Here is a 14,887-nt window from a genome sequence, read left to right on the forward strand (position 1 = left end):
AAACATCTTCTTAACATCTACCTTGTCAACCGCCCCCAGAATCTTGTAAGTTTCAATAAGATCACCCCTCATTCTTCTAAACTGTAATGAATAAAGGCCTAACCTGTTTAACCGTTCTTGAAAAGTCAACCTCTTCATCTCAGGAATCAGCCTAGTGAATCCCTTTTGAACTGCCTCCAATGCCAGGATGTCCTTTCATAAATACAGGGACCAAAACTGTACACTGTACTCCAGGTGTGGCCTCACCAACACCCTGTACAGTTGTAACAAGACTTCCCTAGCATGATCACTCACTCCTAAATACAGGTCTTCCTTTATACCTCTAATCATGGAATACATATTACATTATATTACACACACTTGTACTCCAGTAATATGTACGTATATATATATCTCATGGTTCTATGTGCTGGACCGGCAGTGCTGAACATGGATCTATTGATCAGCATAAATCGACACCTTCAGAAGAATTGGGAGGGTACAGGATATTGAGAAAGGAGAGTGTGTGTGTGGGATGGAGATTTGCAACTGTTTTTTATATTCTTTCATGGGATGTGGGCATCGCCTGGCTAGGCCAGCATTCATTGCCCATCCCTAATTTCCCTTGTTCAGAGGGCATTTAAGAGTCAACCACAGTGCTGTGGGTCTGGAATCACATGCAGGCCAGACCAGGTAAGGACAGCATATTTCCCTCCCTAAAGGGCAGCAGTAAACCAGATGGGTTTTTATGACGATTGGCAATGGTTTCATGGTCATCATCATTCCAGATTTTTATTGGATTCAAATGTCACCATCTGCCATGGTGGAATTCGAACCCAGGTCTGCAGAACATTACCCTGGGTCTCTGACTGACGAGTCCAGTGACAGTACCACAACACCACTGCCTCCCCACAAATGAGAGAAGAAAGAACCTTCTATAGAAACTAGAATTGTCTATTCTGAATTTCAATCCTGTACTGATTGTGATAATTGTTGTAAGCTCCTTTTGCAGGATATTAGTGGCGGACAGAAATCTCAAACCAAACATCACGTCAACATCTGACAGAGTCACACAATTCACTGGGACCTGAATATCATTGACCTTTGAATGTGGAAGAAGAAATGTTTGTCTGTGGGGAAAGATTTTAAACATCAGTGTGACTGGAAAAGCAGCGACACACACATACCCAAGTGAGAGTGTTTCCAGTGCACTGACTGTGGAAAGGCCTTTAGCCAGTTGCACAGCCTGAGAAAACATCACACCATTCACAGCGGGGATACCCCTACAAGTGTCCTGTGTGTAGACGAGGCTTCAACTGATCAACAAACATGGAGGGACAGAAGGACACCAACACCATGGAGAAACCATGGAAATGCGGGGACTGTGGGAAGGGATTCCGGATCCCGTCTGCGCTAGAAATTCATCGGCGCGTTCACACTGGGGAGAGGCCATTCTCCTGCTCGGAGTGTGGGAGGGGATTCACTCAGTCATTGCATCTCGTGGCACACCAGGTCGCTCACACCAGGGAGAGGCTGTTCACCTGCTCTGTGTGTGGGAAAGGATTCACACAGTCATCCCACCTCGTGGCCCACCAGATAGCTCACACCAAGGAGAGGTCATTCATCTGCTCTGCTTGTGGGAAGGGATTCACTCAGTCATCCCATCTAGTGGCACACCAGGTAGTTCACACCAGGGAGAGGCCGTTCACTTGCTCAGAGTGTGGGAAGGGATTCACTCAGTCATCCCACCTTGTGGCACACCAGGTAGTTCACACCGAAGAGAGGCCCTTCACCTGCTCCGAGTGTGGGAAGGGATTCAGTCAGTCATCTCACCTAGTGGCACACCAGGTCGTTCACACCGAGGAGAGACCATTCACCTGCTCTGAGTGTGGGAAGGGATTCACTCAGTCATCTCACCTAGTGGCACACCAGGTCGTTCACACCAGGGAGAGGCCATTCACCTGCACTGAGTGTGGGAAGGGATTCGCTCAGTCATCCCACCTGCTGAGACACCAGGTAGTTCACACCAGGGAAAGGTCGTTCACCTGCTCTGAGTGTGGGAAGGGATTCACTCAGTCATCACATCTTGTGGCACATCAGCTAGTTCACGCCAGGGAGAGGCCGTTCACCTGCTCTGTGTGTGGGAAGGGTTTCACTCAATCCTCCCACCTAGTGGCACACCAGGTAGTTCACATCAGAGAGAGGCCATTCACCTGTTCCGAGTGTGGAAAGGGATTCACTCAGTCATCCCACCTAGTGTCACACCAGGTAGTTCACACCAGGGAGAGGCCTTTCACCTGCTCTGAGTGTGGGAGGGGATTCACTCAGTCTGCGCACCTAGTGGCACACCAGGTAGTTCACACTGGGGAGAGGCCATTCACCTGCTCTGTGTGTGGGAAGGGATTTGCTCAGTCATCCCACCTTGTAGCACACCAGGTAGTTCACACTGGGGAGAAGCCGTTCACCTGCTCTGAGTGTGGGAAGGGATTCACTCAATCATCCCACCTCGTGGCACACCAGGTAGTTCACACCAGGGAGAGGCCATTCTCCTGCTCCGAGTGTGGGAAGGGATTCACTCAGTCATCCCACCTGGTGGCGCATCAGGTGGTTCACACCAGGGAGAGGCCGTTCACCTGCTCTGTGTGTGGGAAGGGATTCACTCAGTCATCCCACCTGGTGGCACATCAGGTAGTTCACACCAGGGAGAGGCCGTTGTCCGGCTCTGAGTTTGGGAAGGGATTCACTCAGCCATCCATCCTGTTGACACACCAACGAATTCACACTGGGAAAGAACATTCACCCGCCCTCAGTGTGGGAAGGATTCACTCAGTCATCCCATCTGCAGACACACCAGCGAGTTCACATTGGAGCGAGGCCGTTCATTTGCTCCATGTGTGGGAAGGGATTCGCTCTTTCATTCTACCTGCTGACACATCAACAAGTTCACACCAGGGAGAGGCCGTTCACCTGCTCTGAGTGTGGGAAGCGATTCACTCGGTTAACCAACCTGTTGCGACACCAGCTAGTTCACACCAATTAGAGACCTTTCTGATGCTCTGACGATGGGTGTTAATTTTGTTAATGGAGGTTAACATACTGTTCGAGGGCATTGATTGGATGGTTACATGAACACATATAAAGAAATACTGACACATAGTAGGGCATAGTTAGGAGGCATATACCTGTAATGTTTCACTCTGTGAATAAACCTATACCAAATAAAGATTGGCTCCAGTTTCTTCCTTCACCAAAGGGTGGTCAGGATTATAATATGATACCAGTGAATGCTTGTCTAATAGTGAAAGTTAGAATCTAAAGGAAAATAAAACTTGCAATCCGAGTAGCTTTTGTGAGAAATGGCTGAAAGATCTGGCTCAAAATATCATTATGTGATGAACTGCCCAAAGTGGAAAATCAGGATCTTTGAAGTGACACATGATAAAGAGAATTCTGAGGCTGAAGGTGATGATGATCATTCTGAAGGAATTGTACTAGTCACAAGGAGCTTTGGTCCAGTGATGAGTGTGTTAGTCACAGACTCATTCAACTGTGCTGTGTTAGACAGTGGCTGCACTTCGACAGTATGTGGATCAGATTGGTGAAAACATTATCCATATTCACCTCATGGTGAAGATCGATACAGGGTGAAGGAGTATGAAAGTTGTCCTTGTCTTTGGTGATGTGATCACATTGAAGTCACTAAAAAGAGTGGGGATTGCATGCAAAATAGTGAAGTCAGCCACTTTATCAGGACTGGTGCAGTCTCTAGTGAGATACCCTTCCTGTTGAGTAAACCTTCCATGAAAAATGCACAAATGCAACTGGACATGAAGCGAGATCAGGCAACTGTTTTTGGAAAGTCAGTGGATCTGCAGATGACTCAATCAGGACATTATCGTCTCCCCTTAACAATACCTGATGTTTCTAATCAGAGTGTTTGAGAAGGATTAATGGCATCAATGATAAGAATCAGAGGGAAAGAAAGGAAATGTTCTTAAAGTTACACTGACAATTTGCTCACACTTCCTGCCAAAGGGGAGGCAATGGTGTAGTGGTATTGTGCTTGGACTAGTAATCTGGGTAATTCGGAGACATGGCACTCTCGGGACCCAGGTTCGAATCCCGCCACCGCAGATGATGGAAAATTGAATTAAAAGTCTAATGCTGACCATGAAACCATTGTCGATTGTCATTAAAAAAAACCCCACCTAATTCACTATTGCCCTTTAGGGAAGGAAATCTGGTCTTACTTGGCCTGGAAAGACACACAGCAACATGGTTGACTGAAATGGCCATCAAGCCACTCAGTTGTATCAAACTGTGACAAAGCCTCAAAAAAGGAATGAAACTGGACAGACCCACCTGGCATCGATCCAAGCACTGGAAGTGACAATGGCAAACCCAGCCCTGTCCTTACTAACATCTAGTGCCATGGGATCTGACTCACAGACTAGTCAAACAATAGCCTGACATAGCCATCCTCATGGAATCATATCTGATAGATAACGTCCCAGACTCCACCATCACCATCCCTGGGTATGTCCTGTCCCAATGGCAGGAAAGATCCACCAGAGGTGGCAGCACAGTGGTATACATTTGGGAGGGAGTTGCTCTAAGACTCCTCTCAGCATCGACTCCGGACCCCATGAAGTCTCGTGGTATCAGGTCAAACATGGGCAAGGAAATCTCCTGCTGATTACCACACACTGCCCCCCTCAGCTGATGAATAAGTGCTCCTCCATGTTGAACATCACTTGGAGGAAGGACCAAGGGTGCAGAATGTACTCGGTGGTGGATATTGAAGTCCCCCACCCAAAGAGTGGCATGGTAACACCACTACTGGCCAAGTCCAAAAGGACATCGCTGCTAGACTGGGTCTGTGGCAGGTGGTGAGGGAACCAATAAGAGGGAAAAATATATTTGACCTCATCCTCACCAACCTGCCTGCCGCAGGTGCATCTGTCCATGACAGTGTTGGTAGGAGTGACAACCGCGCAGTCATTGTGGAGATGAAGTGCTGCCTTCACACTGAGGATACCCTCCATCCTGTTGTGTAGCACTATCACCATGCTAAATGGGAAATATTTTGAATAGATCTAGCAAGTCAAGACTGGGTATCCATGAGGCGCTGTGGGCCATCAGCAGCAGCAGAATTGTACTTGAACACAATCTGTAACCTCATGGCCCAGCATATCCCTCATTCTACCATTACCATCAAGCCAGGGGATCAACCCTGGTTCAATGAAGAGTGCAGGAGGGCATGCCAGGAGCAGCACCAGGCATACCTAAACATGCTGAAGCTGTAACACAGGACTAGCATGCCAAACAGCATAAGCAGCAAATGATAGATGGAGCTAAGCGATCCCACAACCAAAGGATTAGATCTATGCTCTGCAGTCCTACCACATCCAGTGATGAATGGTGTTGGACAATTAAATAACTCACTGGAGGAGGGGGCTCCACAATTATCCCAATTCTCAATGATGGGGGAGCCGAGCACATCAGCGCAAAAGATGAGGCTGAAGCATTTGCTACAATCTTCAGCCAGAAGTGCTGAGTGGATGATCTATTTCAGCCTCCTCCGGAGGTCCCCAGCATCACAGATGCCAGTCTCCAGCCAATTTGATTCACTGCACATGATATCAAGAAACGGCTGAAGGCACTGTATACAGCAAAGGCTTTGGGCCCTGACAATATTCCAGCAATAGTACTGAAGACTTGTGTTCCAGAACTTGCTGCACCCCTAGCCAAGCTGTTCCAGTACAGCTACAACACTGGCATCTACCTGGTTGTGTGGAAAATTGCCCAGGTATGTCCTGTACACAAAAAGTGGGACAAATCCAACCCTGCCTATTACTGCCCCATCAGTCTACACTCGATCATCAGTACAGTGATGGAAGGGGTCATCAACAGTGCTATCAAGCGGCACTTGCTTAGCAATAACCTGCTCCCTGACACCCAGTTTGGGTTCCACCAGGTCCACTCAGCTCCTGACTCAGACTTCATTACAGCCTTGGTTCAAACATGGACAAAAGAGCTGAACTCACAAGGTGAGGTGAGAGTGACTGCCCTTGACATCAAGGCAGCATTTGACTGAGTATGGCATCAAGGAGCCCTCGCAAAACTGGATTCAATGGGAATTAGGGGGAAAAATCTCTGTTGGTAGGAGTCATATCTAGCACAAAGGAAGATGGTTGTGGTTGTTGGAGATCAGTCATCTCAGCTCCAAGACATCACTGCAGGAGTTCGTCAGGGTAGTGTCCTCAGCCCAACCATCTTCAGCTGCTTCATCAATGACCTTCCTTCCATCATAAGTTCAGAAGTGGAGGTGTTTGCTGATGATTGCACAATGTTCAACACCATTCGCAACTCCTCAGATATTCAAGCATTCCATGTCCAAATGCAGCAAGACCTGGACAATCAATATCCAGGCTTGGGCGGACAAGTGGCAAGTAATATTCGCGTTACACAAGTGCCAGGCAATAACCATCTCCAACAAGAGAAAATCTAACCATTGACCCTTGACATTCAATGGCATTACCATCACTGAATCCCCCACTATCAACATACTGGGGGTTACCATTGACCAGAAACTGAACTGGACTAGCCATATGAATACTGTGGCTACAAGAACAGGTCAGAGGCTGGGAATCCTGCGACGGTAACTCACCTCCCGACTCCCCAAAGCCTGTCCACCATCTACAAGGCACAAGTCAGGAGTGTGATGAAATACTTTCCACTTGCCTGGATGAGTGCAACTCCCACAACACTGAAGAAGCTCGACACCATCCAGGACAAAGCAGCCCCGCTCGATTGGCACCACATCCACAAGCATTCACTCCACCGACACACAGTAGCAGCCAGTGTGTACCGTCTACAAGATGCACTGCAGCAACTCACCAAGGCTCCTCGAGCAGCACCTTCCAAACCCACGACCATTACTGTCTAGAAGGACAAAGGCAGCAGACACATGGGAGCACCACCACCTGGAAGTTCCCCTCCAAATCAATTACCATCCTGACTTGGAAATATATTGGCCGTTCCTTCGCTGTCGCTGGGATAAAATCCTGGAACTCCCTCCCTAACAGCATGGTGGGTGTACCTACACCACATAGACTGCAGCGGTTCAAGGAGGTAGCTCACTGCCACCTTCTCAAGGGGCGATTAGGGATGGGCAACAAATGCTGGCCCAGCCAGCGAAGCCCACATCCCATGAATGAATAAAAAAAATATGGTAGCCTGATTTAGTCTTTCTCCAATAATACATGGCAAGGACAAAAGGGAGATTATAGACCAAGTCATGGGGAAATAGATAGGGTCTGGACCTGGGGCACCAGCTAAGTTTCTGACCGATAATGGAGGGGAAATTTGCTAATGACGAGTTTAGAGACGTGTGTGAAAACATGAACATTATGGTCAAGAACACCGCAGCTGAAAGTCCTTTCAGCAATGGACTCTGTGAAAGGAGTCACGCTGTGATCGATGAAATGCTGCAGAAAATCTAAGCTGATCAGCCAAACTTCAAGTCGACAACTGCACTGACATGGACGATTCATGTAAAGAATTCACCTCAGATGGTTGGAGGGTATAGTCCCTAACAAACGGACTATAAGAGAAATCCCAAATTAGCCTCTGTGCTGGGCGATAGCCCTCTTGCTTTAGAAGGGACTACAATTAGTTCCATTTTTCGTCATCAATTATCAGATTGTTTCATAAAAAGTGTTCGAGCTAAGAAATTGTTGGGGATCCAAGAAGAGGGGGGGAGGTCTTACAATGTAACAAAATAAGGAAAATCATATTTTTTCCTCTTGGATTTGTTTTGAAATATTGTCTGTACGTATTGTTACAATCCCAGTTGGGACAGTTAATGTTTAAAGAGAAATTCGAACACCCAGTGATAACTGAAAGAATTACACCACAAGATTCTTTTTTTAAACAAAAACAAACTTTACTGTGTATATAAAACAAAATTGAAAACTTGTACTACAAACTTAACACTACAGTTTATAAAGATTTATGCTATAAACCCAGTTCTACTTTTAAACTTCCTCCCCAAGAGTTCCCTTATGCTGAATGATATCTTGAAGGTTCATTCGCTTCTGTGCCTGGGACCATCCCAAAGGGATGTCAACGCTCTCCAGAATTCACTTTAATTCTCCACAGTAGTCCAGCTACTCTCCGAGCTCCAAGATTTTAATGGGGGTCCTTCCATTAATGTTAGTCTAAGAAACCCAACTTTAAGGCCTGAAAACGGTGGGCTCCTCAGTCCTTCACTACCTTCTTGCTGAGGGATTTGAACATTAGGGACGCCCCTAATTCCTGATGGTCCTCTTGGCTTCTAGTCCCACAGCTGGTTCACAGCTCCTGCTTCCAAGTGACCTGCAGACAGCCTGCTTTCTGTGAGAAACACCCAGAATTCCAACCAAGGCTCCACCCTCAATCACTTATCTCTATGGTAACAGACACCAGTTGGGATGTCCAATTGATGTTGACATGAATTAACTTTTAGCTTCAAAACCAAAGCTTTTGACCCTGAGGTCTGCATGAAGAATTCACCTCTCTCACAAAGATGGGACAATAATTGTCAGACCCAATGTCTCCAGCTAAAAGAGCCCACCTGCCCTTTTACAGTTCTTATCCTTCGAGATATCACTTCTTAAGTCAACATGGGCCATGCCTTGTGGTTGCAAATTCCCTTAGGGTGTTTTTGTCAGATTCTCAACTCAATCACTTGTGAACTTGCTGGTGTCTCAGCAGGTTGCATAAAAGAGTGAATCCTTTCTCACACACGGAGCAGATGAATGGCCTCTCCCCGGTGTGAACTCGCTGGTGAGTCAGCAGGTTGGATGAATCACTGAATCCCTTCCCACATTCAGAGCAGGTGAACGGCCTCTCCCCGGTGTGAACTCGCTGGTGTATCCGCAGGTTGGATGAATCACTGAATTCCTTCCCACACTCAGAGCAGGTGAACGGCCTCTCCCCAGTGTGAACTCGCTGGTGTGTCCGCAGGTTGGATGGATCGCTGAATCCCTTCCCACAATCAGAGCAGATGAATGGTTTCTCCCCGGTGTGAACCCGCTGGTGTGTCCGCAGGTTGGATGAGTCAATGAATCCCTTCCCACATTTAGAGCAGATGAATGGCCTCTCCCCAGTGTGAACTCGCTGGTGCGTCAGCAGGATGGATGACAGAGTGAATCCCTTCCCACACTCAGAGCAGATGAATGGCCTCTCGCCAGTGTGAATTCGCTGGTGTCTCAGCAAGCAGAATGACTGAGTGAACCCCTTCCCACACACAGAGCAGGTGAATGGTCTCTCCCCAGTGTGAATTCGCTGGTGCCTCAGCAGGGTGGATGAATGGCTGAATCTCTTCCCACAGTCGGAGCAGGTGAATGGTCTCTCCCCGGTGTGAACTCGCTGGTGTCCCAGCAGGCCGGATGAATCACTGAATCCCTTCCCACACTCGGAGCAGATGAATGGCCTCTCCCCAGTGTGAACTCGCCGGTGAGTGTCCAGCTCAGATGGACAACGAAACTCCTTCCCACAGTCCCCACATTTCCAAGGTTTCTCCATGATGCGGGTGCCCTTGTGTGTCTCCAGGATCAATGATCAGTTGAAGCCTCGTCCACACACAGAACATGTGTACGGTCTCTTGCTGCTGTGAACATTCTGATATCTTTTAGGCAGTGTAACTGGTGCACTGGAATGCTACCACTCTGACCTATGCTCTTAGTAATTTTTCAGTCAGACTCATGTTTAAAATCTCTGGAAGCTGACAGACCAGACAAACATTTCTCCTTCTAAATTCAAAGGCTGATGAAAATGAAAAGGTGACTCTGTTGGATCCTGATGTGGTATTTGCTTTGAGATTTCAGTTGCAAATCCTCCCCTTCTAATATGCTGTAAAAGGAGTTTACAGAAGCCATTACTGTCAGTACAGGATTGAAATTCAGAACAGACAATTCTAGTTTCTGTGGAGCATTCTTTCCTCTCTCCTTCCCCCAAAGCTGTAAATCTCCATCCCACACACTCTCCCTTCATTCTGACTCTGCTGTACCTAATATACACCCTCCCAATTCTCCTTAATGTGCCAGTTCAAGCTGACCGCCAGTTGCACGCTCACTGATTCCCATCCAGGACACAGAGACTGAAAAGCTACATGCAGGTGCTGGCCTTCGTGGACTAAAAATGCATGTAACAAAGAGGGCTGTATTACATGATTAGAGACACAGAGGGGTTGTGAGGAAGCACTTAATTTAAGCAGCGAGTGGCCATCACCTGGAACTCGCCGCTTGCGAGAGTGGTGGATGCGGAAATGATCAATGATTTCAAAATGAAATTGGATGGGCGCTTGGAGGAAATAAACTTGCACGGGAACGGGGATACGGAGGGGAAATGGGATTGACTGGTTTGCTCTACAGAGAGTCTCGAGCTGCTGAATGGACTCCTGTGCCATAATGACTCTATAACTGGAAATATATAACGTAGCTACAGTACTATATTACAACACTACAAATAATGACAAATGAACTTTAATACAGAACCATAAATAATATATCTAATATGTACCATAAAACAATACTAGACATATCTCTGTCCTATATTAATTTACTGTCCCCTTAAATGTCAGTCATCTCCTGGGGAGACCACCCCTTTAATTGTGAACATTAGGAAAGAGAGCATCCTTTTAGCCAGACAAATGAATGTGTCAAGCTGAGGGAGCAAAGGATGTCAATGTCTTTAAGAGAGAGAGAGAGAGAGACCTGGGCCAACCTTTCCAGAGTCTGCACCCTCCCTGGATTCACTTCCTTTCCCTTCAGTTCCTGCAAGTCAACAATTTGCCCCGAGAATGAGAAAATAAATGGAAAGGGGGAGAAAAGAAAGTGTTTTACTCACAGATGTTGGACACAGGAGGAAGTTTTAGTCTGTGTGAAGCTCAATCTTCATTCACACAAAGCTCGCGCAATGATTGGCTGGAGGACCAGAAAACCATCCGGTCCTCCAGATCTTCCCATTCGTCAATGCCCCGCACGAAGACAATGAGGGGGCGGTACCCGAGACCACGTGGGGGTGGCAGACTTTGACCGCCAGCCGCGCTGAGCTGTTGTCCAATCCGCCGTACAGTAACTAGTGGTATTGTTCCCAATCGGATGCAGCGTGCTGACAACGCCCCTGTCAATTATTATGACGTCCGCAACAGAACGCACTGAATTAGCCAATCGGAATTGTTCTGGCTCCGCGGTGACGTCCTCGGGCTCCAGTCCGCAGGCCAAGCGCGCGGACACGGGAGCCCCGCCCCCACCCATTGATCCCTCTCCACCTCCACGAGCCAAGGTTTCCAGGCAACCGGCTGACGGCTGCGCCCAGAGCGAGAGGGAGGCTTGGAGACCTCCTCCGGGGAGGCTGGCCCGAAATGAGATCGAGAGTGACAGCTGGCGGCAGCCGCACTGTGCCTGCTCCGGACAGCTCGGCTCAGCGGTGCTCTCTGCGCCTGCGTGCAGCCCAGCAGCTGAGGGAGTGGGGGAAGGGAAAGGGAGAGGGAGTGGGGGAAGGGAGGGCACTTTGCAAAATGTCTTCCCTTCATTTTCTTCCCAGTCAATGCAGTTTGATTTTAAACAGCACAACTTTTGGTTTTAGCTTCACCCACAGACTAACATTTCCTCCTGTGTCCAACATCTGTGAGTAAAACACTTTCTTTCCCCTCCCCCTGGGAAATACAGAGAGGTGTGGGACACTATAACTGGAATTAGTGCTGAGGGGGGAAATGCTGGGGATTTTGTGGACCCTGTTTTTATTGTATGAGCTGCTTAAAGTCAGATTTATCCTGTCTATTCAAATACTATTTGTCTCTTAATTCAAGCTTCACTGATGTTGATTTTAGTTTGATTGTTACAGTAACACTTTAAAAAAAGGGAAACCTTGTCCTTCAGTTTACTTCCTTGAGGTTGCCTGGGAGTTTGTTTAATTTAAGTTTATCGGTCTCCATGGAGATTGTAACAACAGAGATTATGTCTAGTGTTGTTATATGGTACATGTTAGATATATTATTCATGGATCTTTCTTGTCTTATGGTGCTTATATATATAATATTTCCAGTCACAGGAACCATAGCAAATAGAATTGTCTGTTCTGAATTTCTATGTCTAGTGTTGTAGGTCATGACCACTCTGCCTCAATAAAATTCTTCCTCACTACCCTACCCCCCTTCCGCCCACCATATATCTCCAATCAAGTCTTACAGTACTGTATATTGCGCACATTTTGTGTCCAGTAATATAGACTGATTTTTGCCGAGCAGCCTGCATAAAGATTTTGAACTCCTCTCTGCCTAGAACAGGAGACGATGAGCATGGATCAATGGATGATCATTCATTGGCACTTTCAGGAGAATTGGGAGGGTGTATATTAGGTACAGCAGAATGAGAATGGAGGAAGAGTGTGTGGGACGGAGATTTACAGCTTTTGGGAAATGAGAGAGGAAAAAATATTCCATAGAAACTAGATTTGTCTGTTCTGAATTTCTGTCCTGTACTGACCGTGATGACTTTTGTAAACTCCTAACTCCTTTTACAGGATATTAGAAGGGGAGGATTTGCAGACAGAAATCTCAAACCAAAACTCATGTCAGGACTGTGGAAAGAGCTTTAACCGGTTACAAACCTTGAAAATACTGCACCATTCAAAGTAGGGAGAGGCCATACACGTGTTCTGTGCGTGGATGAGGCTTCAACTGATCATCGAACCTGGAGAGACACAAGGACACCTGCACCATGGAGAAACCGTGGAAATGTGGGGACTGTGGGAAGAGATTCCGTGCCCCCTGTGAGCTGGAAACTCATCGACGCAGGCACAGTGGAGAGAGGCCATTCACCTGCTCCGTGTGTGGCAAGGGGTTCATCGATTCATCCACCCTGCAGACGCACCAGCGAGTTCACACTGGGGAGAGGCCGTTCACCTGCACTGAATGTGGGAAGGGATTCAGTAGTTCATACAACCTGCTGATACACCAGCGTGTTCACACAGGGGAGAGGCCCTTCACCTGCGCAGAGTGTGGGAAGGGATTCATTGATTCATCCACCCTGCAGAGACACCAGCGAGTTCATACCGGGGAGAGACCATTCACCTGCACTGAATGTGGGAAGGGATTCAGTAGTTCATACAACCTGCTGATACACCAGCGAGTTCACACCGGGGAGAGGCCATTCACCTGCTCCGAGTGTGGGAAGGGATTCACTCAGTTATCCAGCCTGCGGAGACACCAATGTACTCATACCTGGGAGAGGTTGTTCACTTGCTGTGTTTGTGGTAAGGGATTCAGCCAGTCATCCAGTCTACTGGGACACCACTGCACTCACACCAATGAGAAACCTGTTCAATGCTCTGACTGTGGGAGTTGCTTTAGAAACTCTGCCTACCTGATGATCCACCAGCGCATTCACACTGAGGAGAGACCGTTCAGCTGCTCTCACTGCGCAAAGAGCTTTGGGACGTCATACGACCTCCTGAGGCATCAGCGGGTACACACCGGGGAGAGGCCGTTCACCTGCTCCCTGTGTGGGAAGGGATTCAGTGATTCATCCAACCTGCAGAGGCACCAGCGGGTTCACAGCGGGGAGAGGCCGTTCACCTGCTCTGAGTGCGGGAAGGGATTCACTCAGTCATCCCACCTGCAGACACACCAGCGAGTTCACACAGGGGAGAGGCCGTTCACCTGCTCTGTGTGTGGGAAGGGATTCACTTGTTCGTCCGAGCTGCTGAGACACCAGACAGTTCACACTGATTAGAGACCTTTTCGATGCTCTGACTGTGGGTGTTAATTGTATCAGTTGAGGTTAAGTATACAGAGATGGAGGGCATTGATTGAATGGTTAAATGAAAGCATTTAAAGAGACACTCACCACGGGGGACTGGGGGGCTTTATTGACCCCTTTAATCACATTTTGATTAATATTTGTAAGTTTCCTTTAAGATTAGTTTTTCTTTCTGCAGTATCCCTTTAAGGGGCTGCCTCTTACTTTGTCCCTCGTTTTCTTTAATTTACTTTAATTGGTTTATTCAAAAGAGTAAAAGAGACACTTACTGACATAGGGTGTAGCGGAGTCAGGAGGTATATACCTGTAATGTTTCACTCAGTGAATAAATCTATATCATGTAAAGACTGGCTCCAGTTTCCTCCTTCACCATCAGACTGTCAGGATTATAACATGGTAACAGAGAATGCTTGTCTAATGGTGGAGGTTGGAAACTAAATGAAAATAAAATATCAGACAGAAACCTATAATCTGAGTAGCTTTTGTGAGAAATGGCTGAAAGCAAGTGGAAATTGTCAGGGTCTGATTACCTGCCGATGTTCTCGGAGTCTGAGCCACAAGACCAGTGGAAGAATGAAGTGGATATGTGGACACGGGTTACGTCTCTACCAAGGAGGAAACAAGGTCTGGTCTTGGCATTGTCACTTCCCAACAAAAGTAAAATCAGAAGCAAAGTATTTATTGAGCTGGATGCCCCTCAGTTGGATACTGATGAAGGTTTGGATCTTTCTATTCAGGTTCATTGATGAGATTTACAAGAAAGATGATCTATTGGATGCCTATGAAGCATAGTTGGACTTTGACAGGTATCAAATGAGGGTGAAAACATCTTTAGCAGATCTGGAAATCACAACAAAGGACAGGATTGGAACAGCACTAATAGGTGAATGAACCCCAGGAATGACCAAGGAACAATTAACAGGTGTTTCAGGTCTGACTTAAAATATCATTATGTGATGAACTGCCCAAAATGGAAAATCAGGGTCTTTGAAGTGACACATGACACAGAGAATTCTGAGGCTGAAGATGATGATGATGATCACTCTGAAGGAATTGTACAAGTCACAAGGAGCTTTGGTCCAGTGATGAGTGTGTTAGTC

The 14,887-nt window shown here is 47.2% G+C and overlaps 3 protein-coding genes across 3 annotated transcripts in view; 2 read left to right on the forward strand and 1 right to left on the reverse strand.

Annotated features, from left to right (window-relative positions):
• The window catches only part of LOC121273681 (zinc finger protein 229-like), a 37,636-nt gene extending 26,503 nt beyond the window's left edge, over nucleotides 1–11,133 (reverse strand). The window contains exons 1-2 of the mRNA XM_041180832.1: nucleotides 10,873–11,133; nucleotides 8,719–9,876 (exon numbers count right to left, since the gene is read on the reverse strand). Of these exons, the coding sequence (XP_041036766.1) occupies nucleotides 8,719–9,549 (831 nt within the window). The 5' untranslated portion in view covers nucleotides 9,550–9,876; nucleotides 10,873–11,133. The remainder of the gene's footprint in view (nucleotides 1–8,718; nucleotides 9,877–10,872) is intronic.
• Nucleotides 1,128–3,188, forward strand: LOC121273685 (gastrula zinc finger protein XlCGF57.1-like). Its single transcript, XM_041180839.1, has one exon. The coding sequence runs from the start codon at nucleotides 1,309–1,311 to the stop codon at nucleotides 2,953–2,955; it is 1,647 nt and encodes a 548-aa protein (XP_041036773.1). The 5' UTR covers nucleotides 1,128–1,308; the 3' UTR covers nucleotides 2,956–3,188.
• A 1,799-nt stretch (nucleotides 11,134–12,932) lies between the features above and the next one.
• On the forward strand, nucleotides 12,933–14,579 carry LOC121273604 (zinc finger protein 239-like; the record flags this gene model as incomplete). The annotated part of the gene is made up of 2 exons (XM_041180759.1): nucleotides 12,933–13,597; nucleotides 14,525–14,579. Coding segments are annotated over 2 exons (720 nt in total), but the record flags the coding sequence as incomplete, so codon positions are not given.
• Nucleotides 14,580–14,887: the final 308 nt, after the last annotated feature.

This window comes from Carcharodon carcharias (genome assembly GCF_017639515.1).
Source record: "Carcharodon carcharias isolate sCarCar2 chromosome 27 unlocalized genomic scaffold, sCarCar2.pri SUPER_27_unloc_1, whole genome shotgun sequence".
Lineage (NCBI taxonomy): Eukaryota > Metazoa > Chordata > Chondrichthyes > Lamniformes > Lamnidae > Carcharodon > Carcharodon carcharias.

Excerpts from the sequence above, each read along its gene's own strand:
- LOC121273685 (XM_041180839.1), top strand. The coding sequence starts at position 1,309 with ATGGAGGGACAGAAGGACACCAACACCATGGAGAAACCATGGAAATGC.